Source organism: Hydra vulgaris, chromosome 07, assembly GCF_038396675.1.
Source record: "Hydra vulgaris chromosome 07, alternate assembly HydraT2T_AEP".
Taxonomy (NCBI): Eukaryota; Metazoa; Cnidaria; class Hydrozoa; order Anthoathecata; family Hydridae; genus Hydra; species Hydra vulgaris.
The window spans coordinates 18,336,716-18,351,846 of record NC_088926.1 but is presented as its reverse complement, the minus strand read 5'-3'; the positions used below and the strand labels follow the sequence as shown (position 1 = coordinate 18,351,846).

The window sequence follows — 15,131 nt, the reverse complement described above, 5'->3', positions numbered from 1 at the left end:
ACTAATTTGATGTAAAAATTATTAGAAGTTTTTGAAAAAACTTTCATAAACTTGCTATATACTTGCCATAAATTTTAATTGCTACATTTTAAAAATATTATTCTCTAGAGGTAAGCTATTTTAGAGCAATGCCTTTATAACCAATTAATTATTAACCCTGTCGTGATAGTATGCAAAAAATCAAAAGCAAATTTTTGCCATCCTCACATCAGCTAAGTACAACAGTCTTATGTCAATCTGACATCTTTCACTCCCAGTACTCATATTACCACACATGAATCAAATTAGCACCATTTTATACCTGAATATTGTTATCAATAATCATCAATAAACAATGTAGCCAATTAAAAGTCAAAGAAAAATTTAAAAAAAAATTTGTACATAAAGCTGGTTTAAAATATAAGCTTTTAATAAAAAAAAAAAGTTTAAAAATTTGTCATAATTCATTAAGTAACAAGTTAAGTTTTTATGTCTAACTTTTGAAAATAATAGTTTTAAAATATATGAATGTTTGAGTTTTATGTGTTGTACTGTATTATGATAAAAAATAGAGTGCACTGTGGTGTACTGAATGCATAAGCAAGCTGTAGTATGTGGTAGTAATATAAATGCATTATATACAAAAAAGTAAACCTTAATCAAAAGGACTTAATTTGAAATAAAAGTTATTTATTAGTAACTATTTATAAGTTAAAACACTAGCTTTTAAGAGTTATATTAGTTTTTTTACTGGTTTTAGTCATTAAGCAATTCAGAAGTCCCAGCACAACCAAATCTTCCATTATTCTGTACACCTATTGATGAAGTTGATATTAGCATTGAACTGTGTGGATTAAAGTTTCCAAATCCATTTGGATTAGCATCAGCTCCACCCACAACAAGCTCAGCTATGATGAGGCGTGCATTTGAAGCTGGATGGGGATTTCAATTAACAAAAACCTTTGTATTAGATAAGGTTAGTTTTTTTTAAACTTGACTTTTGATTCTATATAGATAGTTAGCTGTGTTACCTTAATTACCTTAATTAACCAGCATTAATTGGTCTACTTTTGAGTTATTGGTGGTTTCATTTCAATAAATAAAAAGTTTTTTTACTTTGTAATAATTTCTTGACATTTGAATTTTGGGAAATGTATATCACTATTCTTTTTATAGGTTTCAGTTGAAGTATTTTTTATTCAGGTTTTTTGTCATGATATAGAAACTGTTTAAAAGAAATCAAAAACTACATCTTTTTCTATTTTTTGACAAAAAAATAATAATTTTTTTTTGTGTCAAAAAATAGAAAATGGTATATTTTATTATACTTTATTTATGTCAAAAAATGTAAAACTTTTAAAAAATGAGGGAGTTTTTTATATGGTCGTACCTTTTGAGCACCTACATATATTCATTCAGCAACTAAATATATTCATTCACTAAAATTTATTTATTCAGCAAATAAAGCAAAGAAAGAATAACAATTATTAACTTGCTGAAAATAATATTACTAGCATATTCATTTTTCTTAGCTTAATGTAGAATGGTGGTCTCATTGTTGGTGGTCTGGTTGTCTCCTACCTGTACTTACTCTATTAAAAGTGTTTTAAAAATAATTCAAAAAACAATGAATTCCTTTTTTTAAACCTCAGGGTTTAATACATTCCAGGTATTCAGTTGGAGGATAGAGTGTCATTTCATGTATTGGCTCAGTCAATCATAAGTATTTTATCACTATAAAATACTTTACTAGATTTAAATGAAAGATTTAAATTTACTATAAAATACTTTAAAGTTTTGCTTATTAAAAGTTTAGATTGCATCCTAATTTAAGGTAGTGAAAAAACCTTGCAGATAGTTTAAGGATGATGTTTATGAGTTTGAGATCAGAGGCTAACTTTAATTGAATTGAAGAAGTTAGAAAAGTGTTTTCATTATCATTTCAAACAAGTGTATATTTGCTTTTTCTTATGAAAGTGTGATGTGATCAAATGCTTATGCCCCAAAAACACTTCTAACATACTTTAGAGATCCCAGTCCTCCATCAGTACCAACACATACAGCTGAATTAAAAAGGTTTTCCTGATGGAATGCACTTCAGCTACTAGTATAGGTCAATACAGTAAAACTTTTTTTTTTTAAACTTCTACCGCTATTTTATTTTTCTAAACATTTTTTGACATTTTCGGCATATGCTAGATTATTTCAAGTTATCTTGTTTGTTTGTAAAATAAATATTTGAACATTTAAATGTAAGTATTCAATTAAAGTATAAAATATCACTTAAATAGTTTATCTGTACAAATAGTTATTTTTACTTATATAATTATTTTTATAATTAAGTTAATATTTAAATGATATTTTATTATAGAAAAATGGTTATTGAGAATATTATTTTTGAGTTAAAAATAAGTGAGACAAAATAAGCATTGCCAAAAGAGAAAAATTTGTCTCATTTGTTATGAAGAAATCTTTTTGCAAGTTTAAATTGAAAAAAAACAATGTTTTATAACATGTGCAATGATCATTGTATTGAAACAAAGAAAATGATAGTTGTTTTTTGAACTTATCTAAGTTGTAACTTGAATAAGTTTGACCTTTTTGTAACATCAGCATAAGTGTTCAACAAAGTATTTCCATTCAAAGATAAACAGAAACAGATTTTATAAGTGAGGTAATTTTTATATGGGATTATAGGAAAGCAATTTTCAATTTAGTTAATAGGTTGTTTTCTAATGTAGATTATTTAATGTGTTTTAATGGCAAATCAGTCCAGGAACTGTTTTATATATATATATATATATATATATATATATATATATATATATATATATATATATATATATATATATATTTACATGAATGTGGCGTGCAATCTATATTTTCTAGTTAAAAATTATAAATTAAAAAAAAAAGAATTTTTTGGATAAAAAAAAGAAATTAAAAAATAAAGAAATAAATTGAAATTAAAAAAAGCTTTAGATTTGGCAATTGTTGGTCAGGATGAAAAGTTACAATTCTCTTAAAACTTATAATTCTCTTAAAAGAGTACACACTAAAAAATAAAGGTAGAAATTTTTAGTTAAGGTAGGATATGTGATATACCCTTAGTAAGGTATAATTTTCTACCTTATAAGGTAGAAAATTATACCTTTAAGTTAGAAAATTGTATGACAAATAATTGTTTTTAATATAATTTTCTACCCTAAAAGGTAGAAGATTATACCTTACTAAGGGTATATCACATATCCTACCCTAAGGTAGAAATTTCTACCATTTTTTTTTAGTGTGTACAAAATAATTTTTAGATAGTCATAACAGAATCAAGAAAAGCTAAATAAAATTATGAAAAAACCTAGAGGTGTTGGTTAAAAATTTCAAAGTAAATTTACAACTATGTAAATAGCTAACTACAGATCACTAGTTCGATTAGAGCATTGCACGGTAAGAATGGAATGGTAACAAATGAAATCAGATAGTAAATCTACTTAATAATAGTGTTTCAAAGTTAAAATTTACTATAAAATTTATAGGTAAATTTTGAAAAGTTCGCATTTATTAAATTTTAAAATTTTATGTTAAAAAGAAAGTATACGAATAAAATGTATACTATTCAAAATGTATTAAAAGTTTCATTTGATCACTGACTATTCATTTATACAACTTGAGATAAAGTCTGTTTTATGTACATATGTAAAGAGAAAAGTTTTTATGACACCAGATTATAGCTTATAAATCGTAGAATTAACATTTAATACTGTTTAACATCTGATGATCCAATTATATACGCCAGACAAAAGGTCATCACTTTTTGATTACTTAGAAAAGGCTTAAATCTGATCTCGCTTCTGTGATAGGTTAAGGCTTGCAGTGGCTGGTGATTTTTAAAATAGTTTTAATGAGATTATAATGTGCAAATCGTAGAATAAACTTTCAAAATAAAATCTTTTCTAAATTAGTAGTATAAAAAAAGATAACAGGTTTTAGAAATGGATAAAATTGCAGTAAAAAGATTAAATTTAAAAAAAAGGTATAGTTCTTAACAGATCAAAACTTTTAAATAGTGAGTTGGACTTGTTAAACTTAAAAAATTAATCTGAAAAAAGTTTTGCATATGTGCATATACTAAACTCTTGTTCCTGGTAAGAAAGAATGACTGTTAAAGTTTAATTTTGAGAATTGTTTAATTATGCACTTTAGCAGAAACAAACCAAAAAAAATTTATTTATGCAAAATATACCTTTGAATACTACTGTCACTGAACAATATTTTGTAGTATTTAACTCTGACTTGAAATGAAAAAATTATTTTATATGCAATTAAAGCAAATAAAGTTTTAAGTATAATAAAGAATACATTTCTATGTTTCAGCAGTGAGTTACTAAAAACTATATAAACAACTTTTGTTAGACTGTTAATTAAACTTACTGTTTCTGTATGGTATCCATATCTTAAGAAAGAAATTAATATTTTAGAAAAGGTTCAGCATACTGCTGGTTGATATTGCCGTTAAAAAAATTGTTAGGAGAAAAGATAAGTTGGGCTTCACTACTTTAGTTGTAAGTCAGATTTGAGGCAACTTAATTCAAATGAACAAGATACTCAATGGAATGGAAAAATTAATTTTAACTAAGGAAGTTTTTTCAATAAGTTTTCAACCAGGAAGAGGTTATCAAAAGAAATACAGTTGTGAAGTAACTCATTTTTTGCCTAGGCATTGTTTTTTAACAAACAGATCATATTTTTATTAGAACCAACTAATGTTAATGCAGTTAATATTCTTTTAAAGCTGAATTTGACATTAGGATTTTAAATAGTGTGACCATATTAAATAGTGTGATTATATTAAATAGTGTGATTATATTAAATAGTGTGATTATATTAAATAGTGTAATTATATTAAATAGTGTAATTATATTAAATAGTGTGATTATATTAAATAGTGTGATTATATTAAGTAGTGTGATTATATTAAATAGTGTGATTATATTAAATAGTGTGATTATGTTAAATAGTGTGACCATATTAAATAGTGTGTTTATATTAAATAGTGTGATTATATTAAATAGTATGATTATATTAAATAGTGTGATTATATTAAATAGTGTGATTATATTAAATAGTGTGATAATGTTAAATAATGATTAGTAATATAGTAATATATATAAGATGTAACAGATAAGTTAACTTTGTACACTTATCTGTTGCATCTTAAATATATTACTATATTACTAATTAAATAAAAACTATATTACTAATTAAATAATAGCAAGAGGAATAAATATATAAAACATATTTATATCAAAATATAAGTTTTAAATAAATACAATTGAAAAATCTGCATATATTGAAAAAAAAAGAAAAGGAAAACTGAAAAAAAGAATATGTTTGCTACAGAATGTCTTTTTAAATACTACATTTATGCAAACATTATTTACATAAGAGCTATAGTTTTTCAACTTGTTTCACTTTAAATTTTTTAATTTCATTTCATTTTTTCATTTCACATCATTAGGACTATGTGGTTAATGTCTCTCCGCGCATTGTTCGAGGAAGTACTTCAGGGCACCAATATGGGCCAGGCCAAAGCTCTTTTTTGAATATTGAATTAATTAGTGAGAAATCAGCAGCTTACTGGTGTAAATCAATCTCTGAATTGGTTAGGGACTTTCCAAATCAGGTGAGTTTGAGTGTGAGTGAAAATATAATGTGAACTAAAAAATACAATTTTTTTATACTTAGATTCAGGATATATTTATCTTAATAAAATTAACACATTAATTTCTCTTTGAGCATAGATTTTAATTGCAAGTATCATGTGTGGCTATAACCAAGAAGACTGGGCAGAGTTAGCAAAAATGTCTGAAGCTGCAGGAGCACCTGCACTTGAGTTAAATTTATCGTGTCCTCATGGAATGGGTGAAAAAGGAATGGGTTTAGCATGCGGTCAGAAAGCAGAGTTAGTTTATAATATTTGCAAATGGGTCAGAGCTGCAGTAAAAATTCCTTTTTTTGCAAAATTAACCCCAAATGTCACTGATATTGTAGAAATAGCTCTTGCTGCTAAAAATGGTATGTAACTTTAAAGTTGTTTGAATTGAAAAAATATTATTAAATAAGTTACGAGAAAACAAAATTAAAATTAGTTTTAGTCAATTTATATTAAAATTGAAAATAAACATAATAAAACATTATGTCATATTAATGGTTAAAATCCTTTCAGATGATGCTAGCCAATAATATTGCAGGTTGTGGTCAAAATAGCTTTTAAAAATTGTTTTTTTAACATTTGTTATCAAATATTTTTATTAGACATTTTATGCAATATATATGATTGCATGATATATGGTTATATGAATAATTTAAATGCAGGTGTTTCACTTTTATTTAATTTTTTCAAGGTGGAGCTGATGGCGTCACAGCAACAAATACGGTTTCTGGATTGATGCATTTAAAATCAAATGCTGTTCCATGGCCAGCTGTTGGTCAAGAGAAACGAACTACGTATGGTGGTGTTTCTGGGAATTCAATCCGTCCTATTGCTCTTCGTGCTGTATCTGCAATTGCTTCGGCTCTTCCAGGTTTTCCAATTTTGGCAACTGGAGGTATAGACTCAGCCGAGGTGGGATTGCAATTTATACATGCAGGAGCAAGTGTAGTGCAGGTCAAATTTTAATTCTAAACTTTCTGCATAGTGAGTGGCTAATTTGTGTACTCTCATTGTAATTTGAAATCTTAAAATATTGAAAAATTACTCTTTAAAATATGATTTTAGATATGCAGTGCTGTGCAGAATCAAGACTACACGGTTATTGATGATTATGTCAGCGGTTTAAAGTGTCTTTTGTACATGAGTTCGTGTGATGAGTTTGCTAATTGGAATGGGCAGAGCGAACCAACAGTCAGACAGCAAAAAGGAAAACCAATTGCGAAAGTTGCTGACATTGTAGGGAAAGTTCATTATTTTTTAAACGATTTTTTTTAATGTATAAATAATAAAAGTTGAAATGCTTATTTAAAAAAATGAAAATAAATAATATATAAAATCACATCAAAATAAGAAATAAAAATGCATTACTTAATTAAAAGCTTTTTTTATATATATATATAACCAATTTTTTTACTTCTGTTAACTATATTTGTGTAAATAAGCTAATAAACAATATTTAAATAATGGTCGATGTGCATCTTAATTTTATTTAACCAATAAAATATTTGGGAATTTATTTAATATGATTTTCATAAAGATTTTTTTTTAAGAGTTTACCTCATTTCGGAGAATATAAACGCAAAAGAGAAATTGCAATTGCCAACAGTATCAAAGAGTCGAATATATTGAGAGAAGAACTGTTTCCGATGAAAGTACGACCGGCTATTGAGCCAAAAAACAAAATTGCATCTGTCAAGGTATTCTATTTTTGGCTAATGTTTTATTAAATTTCTATTTTTAAAAAGTTCTTCCTTGACAACAATCCGGAAGCTCGGAATCAAACTTCATTCACTTTAACTAAACGTTTTATTATAAATATTTAAACGGTATTCAAATCATTCTTCGAAAAAAATTTTATAATAAAAGTTGTCACGTTTACTTAAACGAAAATTTTTTAAGGTTTTAACGTTTGGAATATAAATATGCATAACGTTTTTGATTTATATATATACTTATATGTAAATTGTTGAAGTATTTATGGAAAGATTTCAAATTTTGTTTTGTGCTACCGTTTTTTTAACAACATGGCTTCTTAGTGCCTACGAGATTTTGAAGTATTTTATTCGCTACCATCCATATATTTGAGTTTGTTGTTTCTGTTGCGTCAGTATTTAGAAAAAAAACTTTTTCTTTTTTTTTTCATTTCCAAAAAAATAAAAAAAATTTAATAAACAAGAACAACTTGCATCATCGTTTTTGTTTTTGTTTTGCTTCAATTAAATTTGGAAAATTAATAAATTAATTATACCCACAAAAATTAGTAAAATTATCTAAACAAAGGTTTGTATGTGTTTTTTTGTTTAAACGTATTCGCATGAGAACTGTTAAATAGTATTTATCTGTACCACTTTATTTAGTGTAATTTTGAATTATTCAGGATATGGTTGGTCTTTCTCTAAATTATATTGGAAAATACAACGAACTCTCAAATAAGCAGCAGGTTGTGGCTGTTGTAGATGATGAGATGTGCATCAACTGTGGTAAGTGTTATATGGCGTGCAACGACTCCGGTTACCAAGCCATAACATTTGATCCTTATACTCATTTGCCACACGTGACTAATGATTGTACTGGCTGTACGTTATGCGTTAGTGTCTGTCCTATTATAGGTATATATTTTTTTAAGACCTACTTAAAAGAATAATTGTTTGATTCTTTTTAACTTATTATACAAAAGTTAAATTCACCTTCAATTTATTTTTTTCTTCAGACTGCATAACAATGGTTGAACGGCAGACACCTTATATTCCAAGTCGTGGTATTCCTTTATCCATCAAAGTATAATATTGGTTATTTTAGGTTGTTTTGTTTATGGTTGTTTATGATTTTTTATATGTTTTTTTAATCTTTTTTTATATGCCTTATTATAGTACTTTTAACTTTTTTTTTTAATTTGTTAAATTTTTTGACGACGACCGGAATCAGAGTAACATGCTCTTTAAATAATTTGCTCCTTTAAAATTATTAGATAAAGTGATAGCTGCATGCAGGAGCGTTCATACAATTATGTAAATCATAAAGTACAATTTTGGATTTGAGGGGTTTTAAATGTTTGATACACAAGTTTCTAATATATATATATATATATATATATATATATATATATATATATATATATATATATATATATATATATATATATATATATATATATATATATATATATATTTTTGAAAGAAATGTGGGCGCTTCTGGTTATGTCAACTGAATAAAATATAAATAGCAAATTTAATTTCAATACTAAAATTTTTAGAACGTCGTTTTTTTAAGTCGTAAAAGTTCTAGTTGTTAGATGTTTTCTTTATTACTGTCGAATTATTTAAATGTATCTTATGCATTTGTTAAATGTATTGAATGTGTTATATTTTTATGGCGTTACATTTGTAAAATTGTTTTTTTATTTCATTTAAACTAAAACATTACTAGCCAAGGTTTGACTTGGAAACCAATAGGTTGCGCAAATTAAAAATTGTAGTACTTATTTAAAAATTTGACGACGCTGGTTATATAATATAATCGGACGAACTTTTCAATTTAATTGGACGAACCACTATGGATTGAGATTGTAACTAAGATTTGTAACTCATTGTTATTTTTGCAAACCATGCGCAATATTTATGAGTGCGCATTTTTATAAATCTATTATTTTATGCAAAAAAAGTCAACTCTTTTCTTAATGCGTTATTTGGCTGCTATTCATTTCAAATTAAAGGGATCCCGTTTTGACGGGATATTTTGCTCCCATTCATTGCATATATCTTTGTCGAAAAAAGGTGCTATGAAAAAAAAAAGCATTAGTTGAAGCCTCGGGACAAAAAAATCTATTTAAAATGTACAACCTCATTTTGAGAAACCGTTTTTATCAATTTATTATACTTTTATGAAGTTACTAATATGAGAAATACTTTATTATCTTAAAAAAACAGGTGCAGTTTATTATAAAACTTAGAATATATATAATTTTTTTACCTCACTATTTAAAAATCGATTAACTTCTTCAAAACTCTTGTTTGTTTAGAAAACAATAACAATTTATAACTGAAAAACCCTTCCATTTTAGAAAAAAAATTAACTAAAGTTGCTTGCATTAAATAACTGAGTTTTGTTAGAATAAAGTTTGCAGGCCCTAAACTGTTTCAAAAATGAGATCAGATTTAAGATCGGCTATCTGTTCTAAGCGATCAAAAAAAGAACATTTTGTCAAGACAGAAGTATTAAGTTAAATCGTCAGCGAATAAAGCAACTTTAGATATAAGATTATCAAGAAGATTATTAATGTAGATAAGAAACAAAACAGGACCAAGGATAGAACCTTGAGGTACCTCAAAAGCTATTGGAAATGAAGAAGTGTGTTGGCTTTGAGAGGATGACTTAAATAAAGCGGTTTAAAAAAATAATTTTATAATCTTATAAATTTTTTTGCAGATACATCATTGGAAACAAGCTTATGGAGAAGACCAGCATACCAATCTTTATCGAAAGTTTTATATATGTCAAGAGCAATAGCCGTTTTCCTCGCCGCATTCTCAATAGAATCTTTCAGTCACACCAAATATGAAAATTGAACTAACTAAATATATAAGTACTCTATATTATTCAAATTGAATAATTTCTGCATTTGTGATAAGTGCTTCAATAAGTAGTAATTACTCAGTTTGTTTCAAAAATTATGTTTCTTTAAAATAGAAAAAAAAACTTAGAATAAAGTTACTTTTATGTTATCATAGAAAGCTCGAAGAAGACTGAGACCGGTCGTCGTGTACACCTGATACTACACAAATAGAATACATAAATTTGTTAGTTCATTTTGCATTTTATGTGTATATTTTTTTTCATTTTCTTTAATGAATAGTCACTCAGAAAATATCTTTTCTTACCGCCATAGTGGATCAATTTTTTGGAAAGTAGTCGATGTGACCAAGTTTTTAGTATATCAAGACTGGTAACGTAGCTCGTTTGTACTCCTCTTAAATCTTCAGTTGCTTTTCCGTCCATTTTTAAACCACTTATTCTTCAAACTCTCTTTTCTGACAAAAAAATATTGATAAAAATGCCACAACGCATACCTGTACTCGTTTATCTCAGATTAAAACATAATACTTGAATTCCTTTATTGTTTCTCCAGTTACTTTTTCTTTTTCGCCGAGTATCTTTATTGGTATCACGACTTCTTCAATTGCTGTCTCTTAAACCAAATCTCTTACTCACAATGTCCGTAACGTCAATCAAGTCGTAAAAAAACAAATTCTACTCTTTTTTTGTATTGACTGGATGCAGAAATTCATAAATACATTATCAAGTTTATCTTTGCCAAAAGGTTCAAAACACTTTCTTGGCAGCTGTATGTAGTGCAAAGCTTCTTGTTTTTTGCTAAAAAGGCTGAATTCCAGACTTCAGCCTTATACACAGAAAGGCAAAACTTTTTTATTTTAAATGATAATTTATTTGTTCTAAACCATATTTTTAGTTTAATATTTGTTCTTTTAGAGAGGTTTTCAACTGCCGTTGAAAAGTAGAATAAGTTTGTAACATCTGCAAACATTAGGTTTTTAAACTGTTTGAGGCATTTAGAAGGTACATGTTTGTACATGGCGCAAGGTTGTTTATATAAATTAAAAGCAAATGTGTTTATATCTAAAATAAATGCTAAAAATTTACAAATGCTTTAAAAAATGTTTACATGAATAATCACTTCCTACTAATTATTAAAAAAATGTTCTACCAGGATATTATACTGATCCAGAATTACAAACATGAAATTTTAAACGGGTAAAAAAAAAAAAAAAATAAAGTCGCAACAAAAATAAAGAAAAAACTTGAGAGCTATAAAAAAACGCATAAATAACAATAAAGCTTTAAATATTTACAAAACATTTTAGTGTTTTTAATACTCATTTTATTGATCCGCATGTATTGAGTACCTGCTCTGAAAGTTAATTTCAATTCAACTCTTCAAGGCCCTGAAAGTCATTACAGCCAAAGAGGCTACTTTTAGTTATAGTTATAATCCTCTCTCAATTCTGTAACTCCGAAACACGAGCCTTGAGGAACAAGACCGCTGCGCGGAGTAACCAATTTTAATTTTTAGGCTTCTAAAAGAAGATCAAATGATCTTATCGTCAGAAGCCTTTTACAAAACAGAGTACGTAAAGTATTATAAAAACGCCTTTTTACAATAAGAGAACGTAAAAAATTAACATAAAAATATTAAAATAGCACTTAGATAAATAGAAACAAATTGGCAACAAAATATATAAAATGTATAAAACAAAGATTGAACATACATTTCAAAATTATTATATATCATAAGACAAATTAAAAATATTCTAAGATATTTTCAATAGAGACATCTTCTTTGCTTACTTTTCTAAAGCATTTGATAAAATTCTTCAGATTTCAAAATTTTTGATTTTCTTTAGAATTCGACAGGTTTGAAATGTACGCTATAAAATAATTTGTTCTTAATTAGATGGAATTCTTTTTATCAAATTGAAGAGAAATAGTTGTTCCCGGAAACATTACTTCTATATAGCATAGTGTTTTAGTGGTGTATCCTAAGGCTTTGTTTTAAGACCAATTTTTTTTAAATGCATTTCAATAATTTTCAAAATAAACTAAAAATGTCCGCAGACCAAGTGAGCACAGGACCTGAAAAAGACGTCTTTTTAACGTTTAAAAGACATCCAAAACGTTCAAAAGACGTCCAAAACGTTTAAAAGACGTATTTTTACGTCCTGTGCCTTCTGGGGAGATATCAAAATAATCCGTGATAATAGCTGTAATGATCAGCTGGGCCTACTGAGTGATATAAATGTTCTTGTTAAGTGCAATGACAAGAGTATATATTGAAAAATGTAAAACTACGCTTGTTACTACTAAAAAACTTACTGTAAAAACAAAGTTTAACGAAAGTATTAAAAAGTTTTTGATTATCAATTTAGTATTGTAGAACTTGATAAAGATCTTGGTGTTATGTTAAAAAATATCTGAAATACGATTATTATATTTCAGTATGTAATCTTAAGCAAATAGAATTTAATTTAATATTCTTATGTTTTTCAGACATGTTTTCGTTTTTAAATATTGAAATAGTTAAACTGTTATACGTTTTGCTAATACGTCCTTAGGCCGGGTAAATAAAAAAAAAACAATTGTTTTTACTCAGTAATTGAACAGCTTTACGTTAATAAAATTTTTTTGCCTTTTTGCTTAACTTTTTATTCACGTAAAACTGAGCAATTACTCGATTTTTTTGGAGTATATTGCTCGACTTGGCGTGTATAAAATTTTTAGCGATTTTGCTAAATTTTTATTCATGTAAAGCTGAGTAAAAGCAATGGGTTTTTTTTATTCACCCGGTGTAGTATAAGATTTTTACTCCAACGTTTTTTTTTCTCCCCAGTAAAAATCTCATATTAAATTTTTACTCTCATTATGAGATTTTTTACTCCCATAAAATAATACGCGGCAAAATGTATTTTACATAATACAGTAATTATATTTAAATAACAATATTTAAAATTCGTGAAATAGATGCATAAGTAAATGCACTAGATTTTCAACTGTTAATCACAACATCAAAGTGGATTCCTGTCGAGCTGTCTAGAAATATAGAATAATCACTTAACTTATTAGGCCGTAAACGGCATGGGTAGGTCATTATTTCCGTTCCATATTGGCTGTATACTTGGATATCTACCTCCATAAATGAAGAAGATCCAATTATTTCCGCATCAGTTACCCATGTCACATCTTAAAGCATTTTGGTTTTACAAGTATGCGTTCGAGTTGGCATATTCAAATATCCAGTTATTTCATTCTGTATTTTGTTACATATGATAAATAACTTTGTTTTTAATTGGCTTATGTTCATTTTCATTTCCAGTTATGATACTATTTATAAAAGCAGTTTTCATCTCTATGGATTCCTCTAGGACAAAGAGGTTGATGTTTCCTACGGTGATATTGTATTTTCTAACAATTCCAAACTTTTTTGCAATTGATTTTCTCATATCAAAATTTGCATAAAAGTTTCAATATTTTTGCTTAAATACTTGCTTCTTTATTGCTTTTCAAGTAACCGCAGTAATTAAAGCGTTTAAAAGTTGCAAAAATACATTTCGCTGAAAAATATTTTATGGGAGTAAAAATCTCATAATGCACAGTGGGCCAGCTATGGACAAAAGTCAAAATTTTGATATGATCCAATCTGACTAAAAATCATATACAATGTCCTATATATATATATATATATATATATATATATATATATATATATATATATATATATATATATATATATATATATATATATATATATATATATATATATATATATATATATATATATATATAACTAAAGTTCTGGAGTTATTTTATTATATTTGTTGTTAAATAATTCTTAATCATCTTTCCGGAACAGCTTTACAGTAATTTAATGAAAAGTTGACAATTTTCTTATAATTTTGTTTACCTTGTTACACAGTTTTATTTAATTATTTTTGCATAACAACAGTATTGATTGCTATTTATTACAATTTAACATTTAAAAGGTAATACTTAGCCACAGTTATGGGTGCTAATGTCATTTTAAGCTGTAATAAATGAACAATAGAATATTTAATAGGCATTAACTAAAAGTTTTATTTCATTATTTTAATGTGTCAAATTGAAAGTATTGTGGCTGAAATTTTAAAGCTGTATGTACTACTGCCTAAAAAGTTGCATGTCATCTTTGCCATATTTTCATCAGCTCTGCCATTTAATGCAAATGCATTTCAAAAGTATTGCCTTGAGGTAAATTTATTTGTTAATATTATATCCTAAGCTGTGGCTTACTTAGCTTTTGTACATGATTGATTGTCTCTTTTAGGTGGCTCATTTGTTTGTACAGAGCTACCCATGGTGTTACATGCCTAAAAATTTGCTCAAGATATTATTACACGGACATGAGGTTGTGAGGAAAATAGTTTTGCCTGAAGAGGCACAGGAAGCACGAAACAAGGATTTCAAATGTTTCCGTGAAAACTACACACGCAAGTGCAGTCGTTTGAAAACTAACTATGATGTATTATGCCAACTTTTGTGCTCATTCTCAAAATTCTCAAAATTCAAAATCTCAACACTCAAAATATAATTTATTTTTTTATGCATTTATGTATGTTTTATATATTGTTAATGTGTTTCAAATTGTCAATGTTTTATTACAATATTTTTGGTTTTTATTGTTAATAACCTAAACCTTTACTTAAAATTAATTACCTAAATACTTAATATTTAATAGTTATTTAAAATAGTACGGTTGAAATCCGATAATAATTTATTTAAAAACCCATTTATCTATGTGTAACTAAGAAAATTATTTGGTTGTTAAGCAGTATAGGTATCCATAACTAAATTAAAAAAGTTATGACCTCCATATAAAGTATGACCTCGTATTGGT

At 26.7% G+C, this 15,131-nt stretch overlaps 1 protein-coding gene across 1 annotated transcript in view; it reads left to right on the top strand.

Annotated features, from left to right (window-relative positions):
- Window positions 1-14,898, top strand: part of LOC100208911 (dihydropyrimidine dehydrogenase [NADP(+)]) — a 50,724-nt gene extending 35,826 nt beyond the window's left edge. The window contains exons 14-22 of the mRNA XM_065801262.1: window positions 740-955; window positions 5,495-5,659; window positions 5,778-6,051; window positions 6,381-6,643; window positions 6,755-6,925; window positions 7,240-7,386; window positions 8,067-8,298; window positions 8,400-8,467; window positions 14,562-14,898. Coding sequence (XP_065657334.1) covers window positions 740-955; window positions 5,495-5,659; window positions 5,778-6,051; window positions 6,381-6,643; window positions 6,755-6,925; window positions 7,240-7,386; window positions 8,067-8,298; window positions 8,400-8,467; window positions 14,562-14,825 — 1,800 coding nt within the window. The 3' untranslated portion in view covers window positions 14,826-14,898. The remainder of the gene's footprint in view (window positions 1-739; window positions 956-5,494; window positions 5,660-5,777; window positions 6,052-6,380; window positions 6,644-6,754; window positions 6,926-7,239; window positions 7,387-8,066; window positions 8,299-8,399; window positions 8,468-14,561) is intronic.
- The last annotated feature ends 233 nt before the right edge of the window (window positions 14,899-15,131 follow it).